Genomic DNA, 23,113 nt, shown 5'->3' with positions numbered 1-23,113 from the left:
GATACAAAAGCGCAGTCATTTTCAATGAGTAACTACCAAATATTTATCAGTGGGCTTCATTTTCCGTATGGATTTCCCATTACTGCAGATGTAATCTGAGACGCGGTTCTGATCTGTTCCGAGGTGATGTATTGCTTCCAGCGATCGCCACTGTGAGAGCAGAGCAGTGCCCCCAGGCAGGGGGTCAGCGCCCCGTGGAAGACTTTTTGGCCGGGCCTGGGGGCACCGCTCGCACCGGGGCTGAGTGGGACCCCCCAGCAGACACCAAACTGAAGGAAACACACAGAAACAGAGTGCCACGGGTGCTTAGCGTCGTAGTTTGAGGCAAAAGAATCACAGCGGCGCAGCAGTGCTCAGAGCACAATCCCATGCTGGTGGGGAGGGACACCTCGCCCCAGCCACCAGTCCTGGTCAGGGCAGGCAGGGGTTGCAGTGGGCAGCGGGGCAAATATGCTTTCTGAAAGGGAGGAGAGGGAGAGCTGTGTCCCCACTTGTGGGCCGGTTCCATTCACCGCGTCGTCCGTGCTCACTGCCGCGTCCTGCTGCTGCGCTGACGCTGCTTCGCTGTCTCCCTGGACTGTGCTGTGCCAGCAGGAGGTTCTGGCTCACGAGATCAAATGCAGTATTTGTTTTAAATGGATCAGCAAAGAATAGTGCGTCCCTTCAGAGCGCTCGTTGTGCCCATGTCTGGGCAGCTGCAAGCAACACCAGTATTTCCATTTTCATATTTCTCTCGAGCAATCCAAATAAATTCCATACTAGAATAAAGCAGTGCTGTGACCAGATCAGCATAAACTCTCCCTCCCTCATTTGTCAGATGTTTTTAATCTTAACACATTTTCCAGTAATTAATTGCCTTAGAGATGGTGCAGACTTGAGATAACGTATCTAAATTCATATTTCACCACTGGCTGATAAACCCACTCAGCCACAGTTTAAAGGCACTGCCAGCCATAACTTTGTCAAATCCACCATGTTAGTAAGTATGGAGCCAATAAACACAATTATCTCCTTGGCTAACAGCCTCGCAGAATCGTTATCTTGAGAAAGGTGCAATGACAGTCTGGAGGGTACAAGATAATGCCAGCCAACACAAACAAATCCATGCCTACTTTGCTCCAGGGCAGCAGTTTTTCTCCTCTCATCAACACAGTCTTTTTCACTTGTCTCGATCTTTACTTTTGGCATATGTGAGAAATTATGAAAAACTTCCTAATTTTGTCATTCTTTCCAGGTCCATATACGCTTTCTCTCTGATTTTTGAGTCTGTAAGTGAGATGCACACATCTTTCAAAGCAATAATATCTTGCAGTAATTCAGCAGTGACCTCCTCAATGCCTTCAGACCTGAGCCAGTAGTAAGAGCTCTCTTTAAAGAGCTCCCAACAGCTGGAATAACAGCGTGCAGCTTGCAGATTACCTGACTTAGCTTATGCTGCACTACACCCTCAGCCTCAGCCCTGACGAGTGCAGTTTACACATTTCCTGAAAAGAAAGATTATGAATATCAGACTGACATGAACTGATCCAGCTCAAATCTTTGTTCCAGTGTTCTGTGCATGTGGTTGCTGAATGGGGTGGGGCTGCAAAGTCCAGAATTTTGGTCATGTTATGAGCCAGCAAGGAGAGACAGGGACTTTCCGACAGTCAGTGAAGTCTCATGACCATGATGCTCATGGACTTTGAAGTGTTGCCAACATCTCTAGAATGAAAGCAAATAGTCAGAACTCTTCACTGGGATGGCATGTAGCAGTCTCAGGAAAAGGAAAGAAACTGAAAATTCACCTGGAAATGGGTTTTCCCTCAGTGAACTCCATTTTTCAAGATCTCTGCAGCCACAAGGCACAGATCCAGGCCAAGGATGGAGAATGTTGTTTTCTTCCAGGCTGGAGCAAGTTGTTTTTTTTTTTTTTTTTTTTGTGGTTTTAAACCATTTACATTGCTTGCAGTTTGAACCAGATAAAAGTCCACTATTACCATGGTCAGTTTTGCACTGAGCAGTTCAGCTCAGCCTTCATTTCAGTTCAGAAACCTGAGAAGAAGGAATAGCACAGCGTTGGCTGTCTCATACTGGTGCTCTGGGAAAGGCCATCACAGCAGCACTGACAGTGTTTGGCCTGGGCAAAGAGCACTCAAGCTGGAGCCCAAATCTCATTTTAAACCAACATACGAACACCCAAACCGTCAAAACTCCTGGCCCCATTAATCCTAGCCTGCATATTCAACCCTTCCCCACTGCTACATCCTGGCTGGTCCTGGGGCTGTAGCCAGAAGCACCCAGGACAGAGGACAGGACAGCCACTTTGGTACAGCTGCCACTATACGGGAACTGCAGACATCTCTCAGAGCAGCCTGAGAGCAGTGGTAATTGCCAGAGCCCTATTAATAGCAGGAGAATTACAGCAATTTGCACTGTCTCAGCTCTGCATGCAGCTGGTCGAGCCCTCAGAACCCAGCTGATGGCAGCCACATCTGCAGCGCTGCTGGTGCATTGTCACTCTCTTCTGCTTATGGAAACTCCTTTCTTCCTTACAGCTCTTTCTCCGACTGTTTTTTGATCTGGTGTCACTAGAGGCAAGCCTGGCCACTTCCTTGTTGCTCATGCCAAACTCCTGATCCAATTACAACTGTATTCACAGATTTACAATATGTTAAGCCAGCTCCATTAAGACTCACCATACAAATGTTTGCTCTCGGCACATTTGGTCACTTAGTGGTTTCTTGCTTCATTCCGAACCCGCGTACAGTTACCATCTCAGCTGTCTTCTCAAAGGAGATTCACTCCTTCCCAGAGCAGATGGGCAAACATACCTTGGGCTGAGCCCTTGGGATGCTAATGAACTTTCTCTCCAGGGAGCCTTCCTGTACAGGAAAAAGCACACCTCATCTGTGTGATGAGGGATTTTAACACAGATCTCATATGGTTTTAAACCAACAAACACCAAAGTGGAAGAAATCCAATTATTTGCTACACTAGTCCTTTTTTTTTTTTTTTCTTCCAGCCACCTTTTCCAATACTGATCTGCTGGCCCAAATCAAGGGGTGTGCCTTAGCCATGTTGCTTCATGGTTCCCTGTCACACCACGAGCAAAGATGGGCTCTGCCATGAGTTTGGGCAGGAGAAGAGGACCTCTTATTGATGCTTGTAACACACCAAGCAGCCACAGCTGCATAGGCAGGGTACGCACCTAAGAGCATACCCGATGCCAGGTGCACTCTTCCCCTTACACACAGTGCAGAGCTCTAACTGTGGGATTTAGGTGTCCCACAGCTCCATGCTCCCTCTTCCCAGCTCTACGCCAGAGCCAGTGCTGCCCTGCCTGCAGTGAGCTCCTCCAGACACCCGACCTACCAGAAACCTCTTCCTTTTTTTCCCTGGGAGGACTTGATTCCTCCTGGTTTTCCTCCCGCTCATAGCATAAAATGAACGTACAATCAGGAAAGATTGCACCATGCTACTGAAGGTAGCACTAGCACAGGGCAGCAGCTATAGAGTTGGTGCACTGAAATATATGGAATAACTTCAATAGGGGTTTATACATACATGAACATTGCAGGGAAGAACAGAAACAGTCAGCAGGTGGAGAGCTGCCCCATACGCTGCATTTGTAATGCATACATTTTTAACTGGCTCCGAACAGTCCCCACCCTCAACAATTTCTCCAACAAATACAAAGTCAAAATCCTGAAAATACTGAAGTACTGTACTATGACGTTATCTTCTATAAATCAAAACATTAATACACAGGGTCAACAACATAAGTTACAGGCTGAGAATAAATGGACAGAAAGAGAATATCTCCTAGGTTACCACTTTCTGTGTTTGAATCTACAAAGGAATCTCTCAAACCTTTGAGACAGAGGCAGCTTTTTGTCAGCGTCTTTTTCGCTTAGCATGACAACCCACTGTTCTGCAGCTATTTGTTTTGCAACAGGCATGAAATATGGTCTCTTTTCATCCCCGTATAAGTTACCTTCACTCCGCTGTTACAACAGGAAACATGCAAATCGTTTGTCTTTTTTTCCTCTCTATGTTTGCAATCAGGAAACAATTACTGGAAATAAAATAAACAAAAAACAAAGCAAGTCAGAGGCCAACTATCAATCACTGAATATACCTCACTGCAGGTACCTACTCATTTTTGCTGTGAAAGGCTGCAGCTCTTTTCTTTGTCTTTGCATTCTCAGCTGTCTTTCTTCTTATCTACAATTTATTCTGAGGAACTACTAAAAAGGACTGGAGGAGGCTTCCTGCTGCTCCTGTCCCACTTCATCTCCCACAGACATAAGGGATTGCTGGTCAAGGAGAGGCCACTTGGCCCGGGCAGCCTGTGTCCCACCAGTTTATCTCCCTGCTGCCAGCGCAGCTCCCTCAGTGCACTGCCCTGTCACGGGAGAGCGATCACCTCTCAGGAGTGTGAAGATAAACAGATTGGGAGCCTTCAAGGCATGTTCCCAGCACCTCCTCCCCCTCACAAGCAAGCAGGCTCATCCTGCGAGCACCCCTGTGCACAATGCGGCTCTGGGGATGGAGACTGAGATGTTTGAAGGGCCACACGAAGCTGTGACTTGCAGCAGAATGGCTTCATCAAGAATTCAGGCCAGACCGCTAAAGGCAACACCTCAGTGCAAGGAGCGAGCGAGGGGGCTGGGCTGAGGGAAGCCAAAAGCTGGGCAGCACAGGGGGGTTGTAATTTTGATGCTGAAATTACCACCTCCATCAGCTGCAGCCACCGGCATTTTACCTCAGCTGGGCTGCTGGAATCACTTGGGAGCACATGGGGCTTCCCATTGTTTGGAGGCCGGGAAGAGCTTTCTGCCCAGCGCTGCAGGGGAGCCATGGGCAGCAGGCAGGGGCTAAGGCACAGGGCCCTGTGTGGCCCGGGGGAGATGCGGAGCAGCCTACCCCATTGGCTCAGGGCTCTGCCTGGCCCTGCCAGTGGGTGCTGAAGGGCAGGAGCACGGCCACACAGGGAGACTGTCCCCACCAGTACAGCCAGCAACCAGCACCCAGCCCTGGGCTGGTGCAATGCAGCACTTGCAAGGCACTGTGCCTGCACCAGGGGGGCATGATGGCTGCCTTGGCCAAGTGAGGAATCAGGTGGTGCAACTGATCCTGATGGGAGTAACATGGGGGTGAGGGAAACTAAATTTGTTTTTTTTTACCGCAGTCAAGTCCCTAGTTCAGTTCAGCATATGGTCCAGAGAGATGTGCCTGCCTAGTACAGAGACCGGGAGAACAGCCAGCAGTTAAGGCTGCCAGTAGTAGAACCTGGTTTCAGCCATGCTGCTATCCAGTGTACCCTGGGATTATGCTTGCTAGAATCTAAATAACATTTCGCTGCCACTTATGTTCAGATGCCTCTGGAAGGTCAAAGTAGCCGAATGCCGGCTGGTGGCAGAACTTGCTGTATTGGGCAAATAAGACACATATGAAATACAGAATCACAGACTTGCAGAACTGTAGAGGTTGGAAGGGATCTCCGGAGATCTCTTGTCCAAACCCCCAGATAAAGCAGGTTCCCTATATAGGTTGCACAGGAAAGCATCCAGATGGGTTCTGAGTATCTCCAGAGAAGGAGACTCCGGAATCTCTCTGGGCAGCCTGTTCCAGTGCTCTGTCACCCTCACAGTAGAGAAGTTTTCCTTCATGTTCATATGGAACTTCCCGTGTTCCATTTTGTGGCTGTTGCCCCTTATCCTGTCGCTCGCTGGTCACTGCTGAAACGAGCCTGGCCCCATCCACTTGACTCCAGCCCATTAGATATTTATAAGCACTGATAAGAACCCCTCTCAGTCTTCTGTTCTCCAGGCTGAACAGCCCCAGGACTCTCAGCCTTTCCTCATAGGGGAGATGCTCCAAGCTCCTCATCATCCTTGTAGCCCTCCATTGCACTCTCTCCAGCAGCATACGCACAACAAAAAGTTATTCCTAAGTAACTAGGAAAAAAAACTGTGTGCGATGAGGAGTTTCCATCTAAGTGAGTGAGAGAAATTGGCCAAATGTGCGCAGCAGAGGACCAGGCCACACAAGTGCCTGACACTGCAGCGGCATCCCATTCAGCAGAAGCTGTTGCAGCATCTGAAGCATGATGCTGTAAGCCTAGCAAGAGATAAGAAAATCCTCAACAGACAGAGAGCCATCCAAATCCTCCCCTCGAGGAGGGTACTGAAATTCCTACCAGTTTCAGGAGAGGCAGAGACAGACAAATGCCCTTTGAGTGGTGCCCTGAGTGAGCCACAGCCCCGACCCTGCTAGCACCCCCAGGGCAGGATGCTGCAGCTCTAGTCCTCCATCTCATCCCATTCCTTCTACAGCTGTAGCCCCACATCGACCAACTGAGCTGTTCAGCTGTTACACTACATAGAACGTTATCAGGATTAATTTCTTCCTACACGGAGAGATCAATCGAGCCAGCCTGTTTACACCTGAAAACTTAATGACATAACTAGACTTTTTTTTTTTTTTTTTTTTAAGTATTTACATGATTGAAACGTTTGCTTTCCTAATACCAGTGAATATGTTCAAACTTCTTTTTACTGCACTTCAATAAGCTGTGGACACCTATGTAAGTGAAAATTTGATTTTGGAAGTGCTTACTGTCTTAACAGACTTTGGAATCCCAGTGTGTAGAACAGTAAAAATGAATTATTTTGAAAATGAGACATAATTTTTAGTTCCATGTTAATAGAGCTCAACTATTACTTTTGCCTTAGGTGAAGCAGCACCTCCAATTTTCTAATAGCTAACTTTTAATCACACTAACAGAAGAGCAGCTGTAACATTCCTATTAAGCACGCTGAATTATTTTTACCAACCTGTGAAATAATTAATCAGTGAGTCTTCAGTACAGGATATATATGACTGCTTACACTGTTCACACAAGGGGATGCTTGTAATTACTGGACTGAAATTCAACATATGAACGTGCAGTTTCCTGATGCATTCTTTTTGGTCCAATTCTGTAAGTCGACACAGAAAGTAAGGCACTCATTTAAAACTTTGCATTGTAGCAAGCAATAGTGCAGAAAGAACTAATTAGGAATGAAACTATTAAGGATGGACGACTAATTGCTGGGCAGCAATTCATAAAATGGGAGAAGTCATAAATCTGTCAAACATTTCCCCTACCTAGATTTATTATATATCATAACCAGAAAATAATGTGCTATTGTTATTCATCATAAAGAAATTATATTCACAGAAAAAGCAGTTTCAGGCAGGGAGTCATTCCAGCTCTACATAGGAACCAACCAGAAACTCAATTACCTGAGCAAGTGAAGAAAGCTGGTTTTCAGGACAAAGGGATGGCATGGCACGGCAAGGGTAACCTCCATTGAAGTGGCATAGTTCGTCATATCTGACAACCCACTGAAGAAAGTTATCACTAGTTAAGGGCCTGACCCTGCATTCCTTAAGCAGACAAAAATCCCTTTGAAGTCAGTGAAGCGTCCTGCTCAGATAACTATATCAGGATTTGGCAATTAATGAAAACTTTTAATTTCTTAAGTAGATTATAAAAGCCTTTCCCTGGAAAAAAAAAAAAAAGAAAAAAGCAACAAAAACATCTATTACATGTTATTCATGGCAACTCCTAAGCACATTGGGTTTGTTTCCAGAGCTGCTGGAGCACAGGAGCTGTTTCTTACTAACTAGGAATTACCAAAAGTCAGAACCACATTGTTTTCTAATTTGCATTGATCTGCCGTAAGTGTTCTTCTCTAGCCGATGTCTAGCTGAAGGTTTTGACAGCTTTGCATTCAAAAGGTCAGTAACCATTCCTCAGGGCAATTTGATTTAAACCTTTAGCATTTTACATGCTCCCAAGCAGCAGTGTGTAGTAGGACATGTGTGTTCACAGCCTCCAAAGGGTCATACTTCGCAGCCCTCAAAGGAAAATCCAAGTCAGAAATATTTCAACTTGTAGAAAATATCAGGAAAGCTATGAGACAATTATGAACACATTTTTCATTAGATTTAACTTCCACTCAAAAGGGCTTAAGAAACACAAATTGCAATGCATGTTTTTAGTCTGCAGTATATTTCAGCTGGAAGTTCTACGCTGTCACATCCAGGAAGGCTGCCTTATCTGTCTTTCCTCAAGAGGCATACTCACTTAATGTTTGTTCAGGTTTTTCAAGCCATCCCCCTCCCCCTGAAATCCCAAGCCTCTCTCTAGGATGAAAACCTGAAACCCACAATGCAGAATTTGTTTGAAGTCTCATTAAGCAAGAAACCTCAAATTAAGGACAGCTCAGCGAAACAAAACATTTTTCTACAGAGTCACGTGGATGTAAAACAAGTATTACATACAAGTTCTCCCTCATTATCCCCTTTTCGAGCTGTTTGTATTCTGATTAGCGTGCTAATGATACACATCTCACACAGAAAAAGCAGTTAAGTCTCTACTTCAAAGAAAAATGACTTAGTGTAAGAGTACCAAAGCTTGTGCTTGCTTCTCACATGCTGATTTTGTGAGCTGTGTAGAGCAATGCAGCAGCTAGTTAGATGCTTGATCTTCCTTTACAACAACAAAGATGGTAGGTGCTGTTTGCCTTTTGAACATGTAGACGTTTTTGTTGCTAGTGGTGGTCTCACTGCAGATAAATATGTGAGCTCCTCTTGGTTCACATCCTAAGAAAGGAGTGCTGGTTCCTTGAAACAAACAGTTCATTAAAAAGGAGAGATATGAAAATAAACTGCCCCCTCCCAGCAGAATCTCATACAAAGAAAATCATTCGATAATGATTTATGACCTACGTGAAGAATCCAAGCGCCACAACCAACTAATTAACAAGAAACAGAAAGGAAAACACAAATAAACAGACATTCTGAGCAATGACATACAAAAGAGATGAATCTTCTGCTTTAACAATCTATGCTATTTTTGACCACACAAGGAATAAGTAAAATGGAAACATTACTTAAAAGCAGACATCTTCAGTTCTAAATATTTCATACGTGTTTTAGTATGTTCTCATTGTAATGATGTAATTTCCACTCTGGGGACTTGGTAAGAGTATCATGTATTTGCTAAGTAACATTTAAGTCACACTGAAAAAAAGAACAAAAGGAAAAAGGAAACTGCGCCGATCCAGGTCACGTTTCATTTTGAAGGTGTGCCAGAGAGTCTGCGGATTTCAATGGGAAATGCGCAGACTTTTGCGAACACAGTCAATTATTGAAACGGTGTGAAAACTATGGTATGGATTTACAGGAAAAATCAAACACCAAAGCAGCAGGTAGTTTGCAAAGTAAGTTTATGTATGAAACAATGAGGTTAGAGAGGGAAAAAATAAAATAAAGAGGGAAAATTATTACACTCGACCCCTTCTCTAGGAAAAAAGTTTACTGTATTACAGTCGTGACTTACTAATAGTATTAAAGATCCTTTACGTCATGTCTCCTTCAAGCAGCACTAGTGAAGCCTCAGTTGCACTTAGAAGAAATTATTGTTTAACCCCCTAATAACCCACAGCTGTGCCTCACCGCACAGGAAGAACACTGAGGAATCAGCTACACCACTTAACGAAAAACGAAAGATTCGAGATAACTAAAACCCAGCCTAAAAAACTGTCAGCTGAGGGAAGTTAATTTTGAAGGGAAAAAAACACACGGGTCTCTCTCCAAATTTTAAGTTGCTGTTAGATGTTTCTTATCCATAGCTAAGGTCTCATTTCTGTAACACAACACCACAAGGCATTTACACGTGACAGTCCTTAGAGTAAATGGGAAACTGTAGAGAAGGACAATTTTAGAGAAAGACCAAAATACTTAAATTATTGGATGACAATGTAAGAAAGCCTCGTTCACAGTGCTCTAAGCTGGCTTTGAGTTAGAATCAGCTCAAACACACTTTCCCTTATTTAGACTAAATACATTCAGGCAAAGACAGGAATCATGCTGCATGCCCGCGTGCAGCCTGGGAGCGGGAGGCGCCATCTCGTGACCTCGAGCGGCACCGCTCAGGGTGCTCAGCAGCTTCAGCTCAGAGGGAGCAGGAGTTCCAGGCCTCAGAGTAACCTGGCCAATCCTCGGGCTCTTTGCATTGCTGAAAACCAAAGTCAAACAGATGAGATAACAACTGCTGAGGAAGGCACCAGCCAGGGGTCACAGCCTCATCAAACAAGAAAAGGTTACATACAGGCCAGATTCTTGTATTTTTCAGATTCTATTAGATTCTCGTGAATCAATAATTGCTTGCAGAGGCCATGATCAATGGCAATGAACTCGTACACTTACAGCTCTCAGCCCTGGAGCAGCAGAGAAAACAAACACTAAAAACATCTATCAGTTTTCAGTCCAGTGTTTAAAACAACATTAAAGTATTTCTGTTATGGGCATCCTCACCCTTGCTCCAGCCTCCACTCTGCAGTTGGCATCTTGTTTAAATCTACACTTCTTAACCAAATTTAAACAAGAACTCTTCGTAAATATCAATACAACACACTCTTTTATCAACCAATCAGTACATTTACCTCATACCTACCTGGGAAATTTTTCCTGATTTACTGTCATCTGGTACTGTTGGGTGTCAAGAGTAATGAAATTGTTAGGGAGGTGAACTGCTTCAAGTGTGTTTATCAAGTGTAATCTGTGTAACTATGATAAGGGGTCAGCAGCTGGCCCACAGAACCATACTTAGTAACAGTGTTTCTGGTGAAACACTTTGCTAAATAACCTCAGTTGGATCTTTGGAGTTAGCCCCTTCCTCCCAGTCTGAGTGTATTTCTGGGAACAGGGAGGAGGGAAAATACAAGTAAAAAGTGACATGCAGCAGATCCAGGAGAGTATCAACCTGGTTGGCCAGTCCAGCACCGGTTCAGTTGTTTCTCATTCCCTTCTGAAACCTCCTAGATTCCTTGCACTGGTCTTTTGGCATTGCTCAGAGAGCTTAAAGTCTCCTGTAATAACCATGATTTGCAACCTTGGAGTTCCTTGAGATGCTTCAAGACAACTCTACCCACTTCTTCACGACAATTGGCTAACTTAATTCAACTCCCCAGTGGGATGCTACCTGCTGTGGTGTCTCTTATGCCCTACATCACAAAGCTCTGTATCAGCCTGCCAACTCCCTTCCAAAGGGCTCCCTCCATCCAAGCAGCTGCAACCACATGTACCATCCCATCACACCTTCATTGTATTTTGTGTCTGCACACAGAGTTCTCGCTCCTCCTGGTCTTTTCCTGGCTGCTTGCACTTGTGTTCAGGCACGTGAGGTGAACCCTCTTCATCCTTGGGTGACTTCCACAAGGACTATCTCCTATCACCCTGCCCCAGTACTTAGCACCATTGACCCCTGTTCTCACACTCATTGACAGTCTCTTATTGCCATCCCTCAACAAACCTAGTTTAAAGCCCCAGCTTTAAACTGGCTCTGAACCCTCCCGTAATGTACCTTGTTCCTTTGTCTCCAACAGCATCAAAACAATTCTGAAGTTTCATACTTAAGGCTGGTGAAGAAGCCTTTCTTCTACTGTCTGAAGTCACCAGCTTTGTCCACACTGGGAATCTCCATCCAGCAGCTGCCCATCTATGACACTCAGCTTCCCTTTCTTATGATCACTGAGTGGTTTGATTACTTGCCTCCACCACAAGGTCTCCACAAAAATCCTGGTTATGTTATGCTGTTCATCTTCCCTGATGCTACAAGTCTGCTCCCTTCTCCAGTAGCTCCTGAACTGGGCAGCACAGCACTGTGCTCACAGCACAGCTCCCACAGGTAAGGCGAGCAAGTCCTCAGCTCCTGGGAGAGACACCAGGCATTCTCTAGCAGCAGCATCCTTCCCAACAAGCCCCCTCCCATGCACCAGGGTGTTTCCCAGAGCTGGCACTGGGGACCAACCTCTGTAGAACATCCCCACCACTGCTGTGCAATCCATGCTGTCTGGGAGCAGAATTTCAGGGCTCTTTTATTTCCCCTGCTGCACTCACCACTGATGTCTGTCAGCTGCATGCCTGTGACCAGCTGAGAAGGGTGCTCCCATAGGTTGAACTGAGCTTGACAGTCAGCTGGAGTTTCTGTGGGACCCTTGCCTCTCTGCTGTGCAGTGTTTCTGGGCTGACAATACAATGAAGGCTTGTAGTTATCCACAGTTATCCTTTTATGAAAACATTTTTTAAAGACAGCATGTCTGAAAAACAGTATTTCTGTACTTCAACAGCTATATAAATGCACTACTGTATTATGGTGGAACTATTGCTCACAGTGTACTTAACAGTAGTAAATTCAACGAATTCTTACTATTTCAAGATTACCAGCTTGCACTTCAAATAACTGAGTCACAACTTATCAGAATAAACTTTTATTTACTGCTTTCACGATGCTTATTTTATACTTTAAAGTATGCAACAAATACTGCTACATTCAAATCTATACAGATTTACTGATATATCATTCGTGTTTTACAAAACTGCATATAGATTTGGGAAATCTGTATAAATTACCTTTATTTACATGTAGTATTCTCAGCTCTAGCAACCTAGTCAAAGAATAAAACAAACTGGGATTTTAAATATCCCTTAAGACCCATTACAAGTTACATAATTTACATATCTTCATAGAGAGATGTGCTACAATACCTTCTTGCATATTTGTGAAGACTGACTAAACAGAAATTTGCTAGCCAAAGCTAGACGCTGTCATTTCCTCCGATCACATTGGTAACAAAATGTTCAAATTACAGCAAGCTGGGTATATAAACCAATTTTTTTCTTTTAGAATCAAGTTGTTGACTAATCATTTTAACCAGCACTTGCTCAAACAAAGAAAAAAGCATTAATATCAATACAAAATAATACCCACATTTACAAAAGAAATCAAACTAATATTTATATGACAGGTTGATCTACAATAAATTGCACATTGTTGGTTATGACTTTGGTTATACTGTATTAACAAATTTGGTTTCTAGACTAACAGTGGAGAAAAAATATAAAAATGCAGCTATAGAAATTAGCATAACCTGTAAACATATTAAAGAACCAAATTCTGCCCCTGGTTGCATGTGCAAAACTCCCACATACTTCTGAGAGGTTTGCACACATCAGACCGCTGAACTTGGCCCAGAAAACCCTGTAAACATGTTCTTTATTGTTATGTAGTGCAATACTGCAAGAATGGATAATAAAGGCCTCTAACTACCAGTAACTAATACTCTGTGATACTCATACAAATTTTGCTTTAAGATTAAATTGTTGCAAAAAGGCTGAATTGAAAACATTATCCATTGTTGAACGACAAGTTTATCAAAAAAAGTGAACACTCAATAAACCAACAACAGTATACAAATTCAGACAAAAAAAGATATAATTTCTCATTACTATTCAGAATTATGCTGCTTGTGTCTTATAAAAAGTCCCAACTTTGTTACAGTCTTAACAAAAGCGAGTTAGAAACAGAAATTATAAAACAAAAAAACCTGTAAGCAAGTCAACGTTCTGCAAACTGATAGATGATAATGCAAACAAATGTTCTCCAATGTTTTACCTAATATGCTGAATTATAAGGTGCTTTGGGCAGATCTGTAGCAAATAGCCTGAAGCAGCACAGGTGATATTGCATTACATGAAGTACATATTTTTAACTCACTAACAATTTCAGTCGTCTCTCTCAAAGCAGCAATTCAAATTTACATCCTCTGCAAAGATTTCTTCACAGTTTTACTTCAGTAGTTTACTGCAGGACAGTCTGTCAAATACTGTAAGAAGCAACTGTTTAAAAACGTTTTAGCTTTTGACTTACTTGGCACTGGCCCATCCAATGTATATATGGTAGTAATTATCAAAGTGTACAAAACTGTGGAAGTGGCAAAATACATTTTCAAAAGTTAGTGAATTTTTAATACTTATTTTACAAGTGATACTATGAAGATTGAATACTCATGTGACTAAGTACAATGGTAGTCCCTGGAAAATTCAAACCTGTAAACCCTTGAAATGAAGTTGCAGCACTGGACTGTTACAATTTATGTCTGTGGCTTAATCAACCCCATCAAAGCCCTGAGTATTTTCAATCGCTAGATGAAGTTTATCCCATAAATCTTCAAATGAATCATACGGGGGCAAATCCAAGCGATTAAAGCTGAAAAACAGATGAAAATTCTTAAGAATTTCATCATTAACTCAAGGATATAGTTTACCTAAATTAAATACTCACCAGGTATGAGCTCTTGGCAGTTTTTCAGGGGTACCCCACTGTTCAACCGTAAACAACTGTGGTCCATTTGAACCTGCAGGGAAGAGTACTTCAGTTCTCACCTGTTCATGTGATTCTTTTCATTATCATTATGAATTATGAAATACATTGTTCTTTTGTCATCCAAATCTGACTTTAATAGGAACTTTTTGTACAAACCAAATACTGTGTATGCAAGAACGGTCAACAATTTGAATTTACTTATACTTCCAAGTATTTCTTGGTATATCTTAATTTCAAGAGACTTTTACACCTTAGAGTCACAAGTCTAAGACCTGAATGCGTATGGATATCAACTGGCATTGAACACTTTGTATGGAAAACAGTTTCACACTGCACATTTTTTTCGTGTAAAAATTTAGACATGTTTATCACAATGTGCCAAGTTACAAAACCTACCAGAAATTATTCAATGTCTACCTTTACCTAGGCAACAGCAGAGCAGAGTTACTGAGAACTTTTTGAAATACAGCAACCATATGTGCAACTCCAGAAACTCAGCCACCTTGTGTAATGAACATATGCACCTGAGAGAACTTTTGGTTAGCAACTGCAGCTCCAGTTACACCTGTGTTTTCAGCAACTTTATTACAGTATGACACATCTGAAAGTTTTTTAAATCTAATCAACTCTTCCCATGTGGATGGAAAGGCCCTTTTGTAACTGTTTCCTTAAGCTGTTGAAAGCATTTGTCTGCATATCAAAAAGACAGCCTAGTACAGAATCACTATTGTGTCAGAGAACAGGAGGCGACCTCTGATGGTGGCTGCCCTCCCACTTCTACAAGGAGACCATCAATACAAATAGGAAGCTCCCAAGATGGAGTGGCTCTCTGCCTCTAAACTGGAAAAGGCGAAACACGTTTCAGACTAAAGATGAGCAGCAGTAACGCTAACATGTTGATCCATGAATATAGCTAATATAGTGCTTAAGGTACTCTACACAATACCTAAGAAATTTTTTTGGTTTTAAAACTCAATATAAAAAAAAGAGAAGGTGACTATGACTCCTCTAAAATGGGTTTTTTGGTATTTTTTTTTCTTTATTATACAAGTTACACTTGTCAATTGAAAAAGATTTCATTTGTGGTTTTATGGAGGCATGAAAAAAGTATGCGCAGTCATAATAAAAAGAAAGGATAATACTATAATACGTAATAATATGCATAGCACACCACCAACAAAAAAGATTAACGAACACAAAGTTGCAGAAGTGGATGTGGAAGAAGACAGCCAAGATACATAAAAAACACAAAGCAACAAAATACACAATAAATGATACATCCCCAAATTAAAACAAAACAAGTGGAGAAAATCCTCCCACAACTGCTCACACACACAGAAAGGCAGAAAATACCAAGCAATGCACGGAAACTATACTCTGTATACATACAGTGAATGAATGTGATAGATGAGAGCAGACACTGAGCACTTAGCATTAAAATATTGTCAGTAAGACTGATATAGCAGTATTCGTGGGAGCACCTCCAGCTCCACGTCTGTTCATCATTTGCTGGTTAGAGAAGGCAACTTGAAAGAATGCCTGGCAGAAGGATGAAGCAGAGAAGCTGCTCTACAACTGACAATGCTTTCTACCCTGTGACACGAAGATAAAACTCCCTTTTTACAGCCAGGTGTGAATAAGCCTGTATTTTACCTACTCGGCTAATGAACTAGAGGCATACGAGGCAGGGCTAGGGGGAAGACAAGAAATAGCAGAAAGCCCATCTGTTTTGTGTCTCTGTTCTCAAACTTCGGTCGATTTTGCACTGCATTTTTTTTTTTTTTATGAGCAGAAATTCCAGGCGTGGCCACAAGAGGGAGATGTCCTGCTAGGAGCGAGCCCCAAGAACGAAGGCAGCCCAGGCGTGGGGCACGACAACCCCCGGCGCGGCTCTGGCATGCATCAACACCGAGAGCTGAGGAACCACCTACAGCCCTTCAAATACACGCAGGTACTAGTGCGACTGTGAGCATTACTGGGACTTAGTGAGGGGTGGCATGCTGGCCACAGTGAAGAAGAAACGACTGTAAAAGAAAGAACCAAAGCACTGTGCTCATTGAATTTTTCATTAAGATTAAACAGAAATACAGAAACTGTAACTTAGCCAGAAGACTTCCCAAGGATATAATCCCTGAGCAGAGAGGGGCTAAGAGATTCAACCGTTCATTTCCTTCTATCATTCCTTACAGGATTTTATTTGTCTAAAAACACTTTCAGAGGCAGCAGAATTCCCATCGAGTTCCATGTGCTGCAGCTCCAGCAGCAGTACCCATGGATCAAGTGTGAGAGCAGACACATGGCTCTGCTCTGGGCACCATCCTTCTTGCTGGTACTCACAACCCCTTCACTGATGGAATGGAAAAAAAAAACCCACAAGTACTCACAATGAAAATGAAGAGAGGGGAAAACCAGCATGCATAGTGGTTGGTATTTGTTCATAATCCTATTGCTTTATAAACAAATCACTGTCTTGTTTACAAAGGAGGAAATGTTTACTCAAATACACAAGTCAGACTATTCGGTCACTTGCATTTGCAATTCAGCCTTCATGAAGTAGTCCAGTAGAAAACATAATAGCTGATGGTAGCTGAAAACAGATTTCTCACAAGAAGCATCCCTACCCTTTGTGGGCCATCCTATCTGCTTGCCCACAGACTTTCCACAGTGGGCCTTCTGATTTTAGCACTGAAGTCTGCTCCCCAGTGCCATCTGCTTGCTTCAGTCTCCCTACCGTGGGTTCACTACTTCTCTCTTGGCTCATGCTTAACTCGTGTCATTTCAGTAGTCCACTTCAGAATTGTTTGTAAGGATATACTCTATCTGTGTAGGTGTGGCTTGGGGGCAGATGAAAGCAGTTACAGAACTCACGAGAATCTGAAGTTAACTACCAATGCCAGCATGTCTTTGTAATTGTATCTTACATAACAGAATTTTCTTCATGCTCACTACGGTGTTAAACGGATATTTTTGTAGCTCTTCAGAACTCATTTTCAAACAGAAATTGAAAAAAAAAAAAGAAGCGTGTTTGAAGTCAAATATCATTAAAATAACCATATCGTGTTCTCAGTTAATTGTGAATACAATCTGAAGCACTCACCATAAAGCTCAGCAAACCCATTCATAGGTACACGTGATGTGCCAGTAACAAATTGTAGTAATCTTATTCTCTTTTCAGAGTCCATCATTAAGACTGCCTGTGTATGATAATAATTACAATTAAAAGACTTAGCTGAAAGGCTTTTAATTAAGGCTTTAAGCTAGTAGATTTATGCAACATACTTTCCACTCCTACTTTCTTTGAAGTTTCCCGATGTTATCAACTAGCAGCCAAATTCCAGCATGTTACTAAATGGAAGATTCTAATCTCTTCAGTGTAACTATGCCACAAAAAGCTACACAATAATATTTAACCCCAAACAGTAGTTTTTTGTTGTTGTTGTTGTTTGTTTGTTTTCAATTTTGTTTGTTTTTAAAGCAAGTTATCAGTAGTGTATTACAGTCTTATCCTGCATCTCTTTCAGTTTTCTTACTGTCTTTCTCAGGATTTTCAGCATACAAATATTTACCCAACTACTGATGAATCAATGATATGGTAAACTAGCATGGCTGAAAGGGAGCATCTTTCAAACAGGTTTCCTTAAGTAAAAAAATAAAAATCTTGTAATACCTTCCAAAACCACTGTATTACTTGATGATTTACACTGTAGCCATTTTTGTATTTTGTATGTAGTTTCCAATCAGCTACATCCACATCTCCCAGTCCACACATCAGTAACTACATAAACGAAAAAAACAAGCACAGTTTAAGTCAGTAACATTAAGTTTCATTATTATTTGCTTTCTCTTCCGTGAGATGCTTACCTCCAGCTCGTTTTCATCAAAAATTTTAATCAGATCCTGAGGTATTAGTTCAAAAAAGCCCTAAAAATGTAACAGAAGTTTTTAAAACCAAGTCAATATTATTTAGGCATTTTTGTTTACAAAAAATGATATTTCTACGTTATAGAAAACAGAACCTAAGCAATACATCAAATACAGGTGTTTGGAAATCAGCCATTCACAGTCTGGTTGCAGGACCTTTAATTCTGACTTATTTCACGTTTCTTTACCATGCTGTACTGAAATATCAACTCTGATCATCATATATGTAATCTCACTTACACAAATAAGGATAAGCAAGCTAGTTCCATTTAATTCTTTTAGTCTGATTCCATTTTCATTTACGCAGAATTCATTAAATTTGCATTATAGCTGAAGCTGTCAGCCAGGATTAAGAAATGTGCAAATTTTCCATTGTGAATTTACCACCTCAGTAAAAATTTACCAAAACAATTCAAGTCTGAGAAAATTCAAAGCTGACGTTACAAAGTGCCATTGCCTTTTTTATACATGTAACAACACTATCTACAGGTCTTTAGGATGTCACCTTCTAAAAAACCTGTCTTAACATTAGATGCAACAAATTCTAAGAATCTTTTGTATTTAAAATTATACCTCTTTAAAGGCTGCCATTTGTTTCTGTACTCTGCTCACAAATCTCCACTGAATTACAAGACTGTGGGGAAAAAAAGTGAATATTTAAAATAAAAACAATTTACACACAGTAACAACTTTCTTTTGTTAATACAGACAACACATAGGCTTGATCATTAGAAGGGCTATCCAGAGAGATACCTTGCACAGTGACCACTACTTACTGAATGTAGTCTCTCTTGTTCTTGTTGGTGACAACTATTTCTGATCCCCCACTTTTCAGTTCGTGTTGATGGGTCTACATGTGGTACATAGAATAGGTCTTATATAAGATACGTGTAACAATTCATGTGTTAATCTTAGGTAATTTAGCTAAGTCTTGAAGACCGTAGAGTTTGAAAATTGTGAGAAATAGTACAACTTTCAGAGGCCATTGAATAAACAGATTTTTTTTCTAATACATTATTTAGGGATGCCAGACTACAGCATGTCAAGCTCAGTTTTTTATTTTTTGACCAGCTACAATAAATGCCTTCCATTTGCATACAGATTTTCAGTAGTACTGGCTTCACTAACTATACATTCAATGAACTGGTCTGTTTTGCAAGTATCAAGGAAAAACACTTACAGAACAACTTCAGCAGTGACCCCCCGTAAATACATGAATCTATACACATATCAATTACTTGATTATTAATACCATCAGAACCTCAGTAGACAAATGTCCAATTTTCTATTTATTACAGATGCACTTTTTCACACTCCTAAGTGGAATCAATTTAGCTACACTAGGCCTCCAAGGCTATTTAGCCTACTTAGATCTTCCTAGCACCTGTAATTTCAAAATACCTGTGGTATTTCTATGTGATCTATCTTGGACAACTTTCTACACTAAACCAAACCGGTTTATTCCACAGTTGTCTTGTTCAGCTTAAAGAAAAACAAACAAAAACCCTATTATTACCTCTCAGGGAAACTTGTGATTCCAACCATTTCCCTATGAGCACATCTTTTCCAGGAAATCAGATACAATCAGTTTCCCCTTGGTTATGTAATGGGACTACCAATATTTTAGTCTTAGCTGCATTTACAGCATCAGCCACATTTCAATGTGAGCACTAAGAAAAAAGCATAAGATACTGTGTATACGAAGGCTCTGCTCATTTCCAAGTCCTTTATCACATCACATCCTGACTAACAAAGAACTGGATGAGCATGTGCCAGCTAAAGGAATTAAGTTGAATAAACAAACCAACGTGACTGAATGATGGATTTTTTTGTTGTTTTTTTAATACCATACAGATAAAATCAACTAATTTCACAGGCCAAATGTTTTGTTTCATGTTTTGCCTACTCTACTTTACATGGGCATACTAACCTGTCCAAAAAGTTCTTCATCAACTATAAATCTGAGGTCCAGTTCCGCTGGATCATTTTCAAGAATCCATCTCAAAGAATTGTAATATTCACTATCCTAAAGGAGAGAATTATGAGTTTAATGAATGAATGCAAGAGACTTACCTGAAGTAAACACAGCAAAAATGAGTGTTTCTTAAACAAATACAAGTGAATTAAAAAAATCCTGGTCTTTTGCAGACTGAGTGCAGTAGCGATTTCATTATATTTGCCCATGAAACCCAACAACAAATACTTCACTCAGTACTAAAGGCAGAAGACTTACGTTTCAAAGACCTTGAAAAGTGGATATATTGGAAAGCACCTAGCAATTAAGCCTTAACAGAGAAGTGTAGAGCTTAAAAAAAACAGAGGAATGTGGTTTTTTAATTAAATATAATTAAATATATCTATTTAAGTGTATATATTTAAGTTTTTATTTCCATTTCATATGTGATATATTTTCCAAGTATGAAGTATAGATCAGATTTTCTCCTGTTTTTTTTTTTTTTTTCCCATTTACTTTCATCAGTATTCTCATGTGGACATGAGAAACAGGAACATAACACTCCCTTTCCAGATACGTGACATCTGTTCTTTTTCTACAGAAGCTCCTCTTTAAAGCATCACAGCTGTGCAGGACAATGATGGCTAACCTTTCAGTGCTTGGTGCCACACTTAATTTTAAAAGAAATGTGCCAGTCTAATTACTCTGGTGCCAAAACATCACACTGGTATGAACGGTTTTGCCAACATCAGGTTTACAAACTAACGTAATGCCTAGCTGATACCTGGATATCTGTTTCCCTCAAGGTATCACATCTGACCTCACATCTTCGTTCTAAAGCTTTGATGTAGTCATTTCTGCTACAGTAAAGCTTGTCAAAGCAAAATGACCAAATATAAAGAAATTCCATAGATCTTCAAACAGGATGCATAAGCTAGTAATTCAGGAAAGGGCTGCTTTAATTTAAGTGCACGGGGAGTGCTGTCAGTTTGAAAATGATTGCATTTAATCGTTAATATCTCAAGTTCAAGAGTCAGTGAGAAATAAATTTAGTTTGTTATTAAATTGCTTTCCTTAAAAGCACAGTTACTGTAAGCATCGGGCACAAAAAATGGAATAAATAAATCCTCTTTTATTCCTTCACCAAACAGCTACTGTGCAGGTTAGATTATCACATGGTACATTTATAAGCAGTGGTCTCTTCTAACGGACATACACAAAAAGGAAGGTCTCTCTTCACAACAGAAGCTATCATTAAACTTTCCTATCAATAAGTACCCAACACTGATTAGCATGGAGTATTGTCAACACAAAACCAAAATGAAAAGAAAATTAATTCTTGAAAGTAGGCAAAAAGTCCTTTGCTCATTAGCAGCATGACACATAGATCTCAGAAGGTTACAACCCGCAATTTCAAAACAGTAAATAGAAAACAAAGTTGCCACCTTTTCAGCTAAAAATGGCTCTGTCACAGCTCAGTGAATCCTACAATCTCAAATAATCCTGTATTGGTTACACAGGCTCTGCAACTGTACAGAACTACAAAGACTTCTGAAACTGAAGACTGAGCATTCTCAGGACTAGAAATCTCATGTATCAACACTGCAATGAGACATCGCAGCATGTTCTGAAGTCACGTGTTTTAGACTCATGACTCTCATCCCTGTTTTTATCTTCCCTTTTTCATCAGACAAGACTACAGAAACTTAAGACATGAAAATTAAGATATACAGTATTTAAAGAAAAAACAGGAGAAAAATGATCCTATTACTCAGAAACACATAGTAACTATATTCAGTATTCTCATGAGACAGCAAAAACTGTAATAAATCAAAGAGACTGAACAAAAATCACTCTGCCCAAAACCACTCTGGATAAGATCCTTTATCAGGGAAACTGACTAAATTTAATAAAGTATTGTCTTTTTCTCTAAAAAGACAATACTTTATTACTAATTACAATTTTCAGTCTCTGGGAGTATAGGTAATACATTTATTTTTAACAATCAAAATACACAAACAAACTTAAATTGATATGGAGACTCCAAAGCTGCTAATGCTTATATTTATTTCTAAGTAACTTACTATCTAAAATATTTTTAGAAACATCATTTAGTCAAGTTTTCAATACAGCTTAACTAATTTAGAGCAGAGTCTAAGTCTGTCCGATTTTCATTGAAAGTTTTAATTCCCGTACAACTTAGTCTCATAAACCATGTATCCCAAAAATTCCTTGAATTATGCATTTTTAATCTTCACAATGTCATTAACTACACATATGAAAAACTTAACATGAAACCCTAACATACACGATAAAGTAAATTACATACCACAGACTCCATATCATGAAGTGTTATCGGCTTTTGGAGCATCATCTTGTAGAAAGGACGAATAAAAAATGCTTTAAAGAAGAACAAATACATTGAACAGTAGGTAACTCAACATTCAAAACATGCACTATATTAATCCAAGTACCATATTAAGTAAATACTAACCGTCCAAAAGTTTGCCATGGTAAACAGCCATTCCAGCTACTCGACCTATAAACTTGAAATAAGAGAGATGATCTTCATTGCACAGTCCAGAGTTTGGGTTGATCTGCAGAGTATAGTTATCTCTGAAGTTGAGGGGAGCATAAGGAAAGAAACAAAAACACAATTTTTTTTTTAAATTGGAACAGCTCCACATTTAAAGATCTGAAAGACATCACAGATTAAATCAGGTATTACTTTTCATGAAGTTAAAAAAAAGTAGTTATATTTGGATTAGTAAATCACTAATCTAAAATTAAATAATTCTCAATGGAAGATTCTATTCGCTTAGCAGAAATAACGCCACAAAGAAATCATATTTGCAAGTTAGAGATACACCACATAGAAGTGCTCAACTCCTATTAAAGTAGTTGGAATTATTTTCTCAGCATTATCTTTTAAACACTGCCTCTTTGTTCTGCAGGCAGTAGATGGCTGCAGGTGGATGTTTGTGCAAGCAAAAATAAAAAGGCCTACTGCTGAAAAAAAAAAAAAGGTAGGTTTTCTT

At 40.6% G+C, this 23,113-nt stretch overlaps 1 protein-coding gene across 6 annotated transcripts in view; it reads right to left on the bottom strand.

Annotated features, from left to right (window-relative positions):
- The window catches only part of NEDD4 (neural precursor cell expressed, developmentally down-regulated 4, E3 ubiquitin protein ligase), a 57,288-nt gene continuing 36,070 nt past the window's right edge, over positions 1,896–23,113 (bottom strand). For 3 of the 6 annotated variants that reach the window (XM_021406949.1, XM_021406948.1, XM_021406946.1), the window contains 14 exons: positions 22,570–22,691; positions 22,405–22,475; positions 20,052–20,147; positions 18,898–18,971; positions 18,695–18,755; positions 18,062–18,121; positions 17,868–17,975; positions 17,298–17,394; positions 14,159–14,231; positions 8,441–14,083; positions 7,270–7,530; positions 6,819–6,962; positions 2,676–4,054; positions 1,896–2,031 (listed from right to left, as the gene is read on the bottom strand). In XM_021406949.1, the coding sequence (XP_021262624.1) occupies positions 13,981–14,083; positions 14,159–14,231; positions 17,298–17,394; positions 17,868–17,975; positions 18,062–18,121; positions 18,695–18,755; positions 18,898–18,971; positions 20,052–20,147; positions 22,405–22,475; positions 22,570–22,691 (865 nt within the window). In that variant the 3' untranslated portion in view covers positions 1,896–2,031; positions 2,676–4,054; positions 6,819–6,962; positions 7,270–7,530; positions 8,441–13,980. Of the gene's footprint in view, positions 2,032–2,675; positions 4,055–6,818; positions 6,963–7,269; positions 7,531–8,440; positions 14,084–14,158; positions 14,232–17,297; positions 17,395–17,867; positions 17,976–18,061; positions 18,122–18,694; positions 18,756–18,897; positions 18,972–20,051; positions 20,148–22,404; positions 22,476–22,569; positions 22,692–23,113 lie in introns of those variants that run through there. The other 3 variants (XM_021406945.1, XM_021406943.1, XM_021406947.1) reach the window with 3 other exon arrangements.

Source organism: Numida meleagris, chromosome 9 (genome assembly GCF_002078875.1).
Source record: "Numida meleagris isolate 19003 breed g44 Domestic line chromosome 9, NumMel1.0, whole genome shotgun sequence".
Classification (NCBI taxonomy): Eukaryota; Metazoa; Chordata; class Aves; order Galliformes; family Numididae; genus Numida; species Numida meleagris.
Note: the sequence above shows the minus strand (reverse complement) of the source record. Positions and strands in the feature narration are given on the sequence as shown.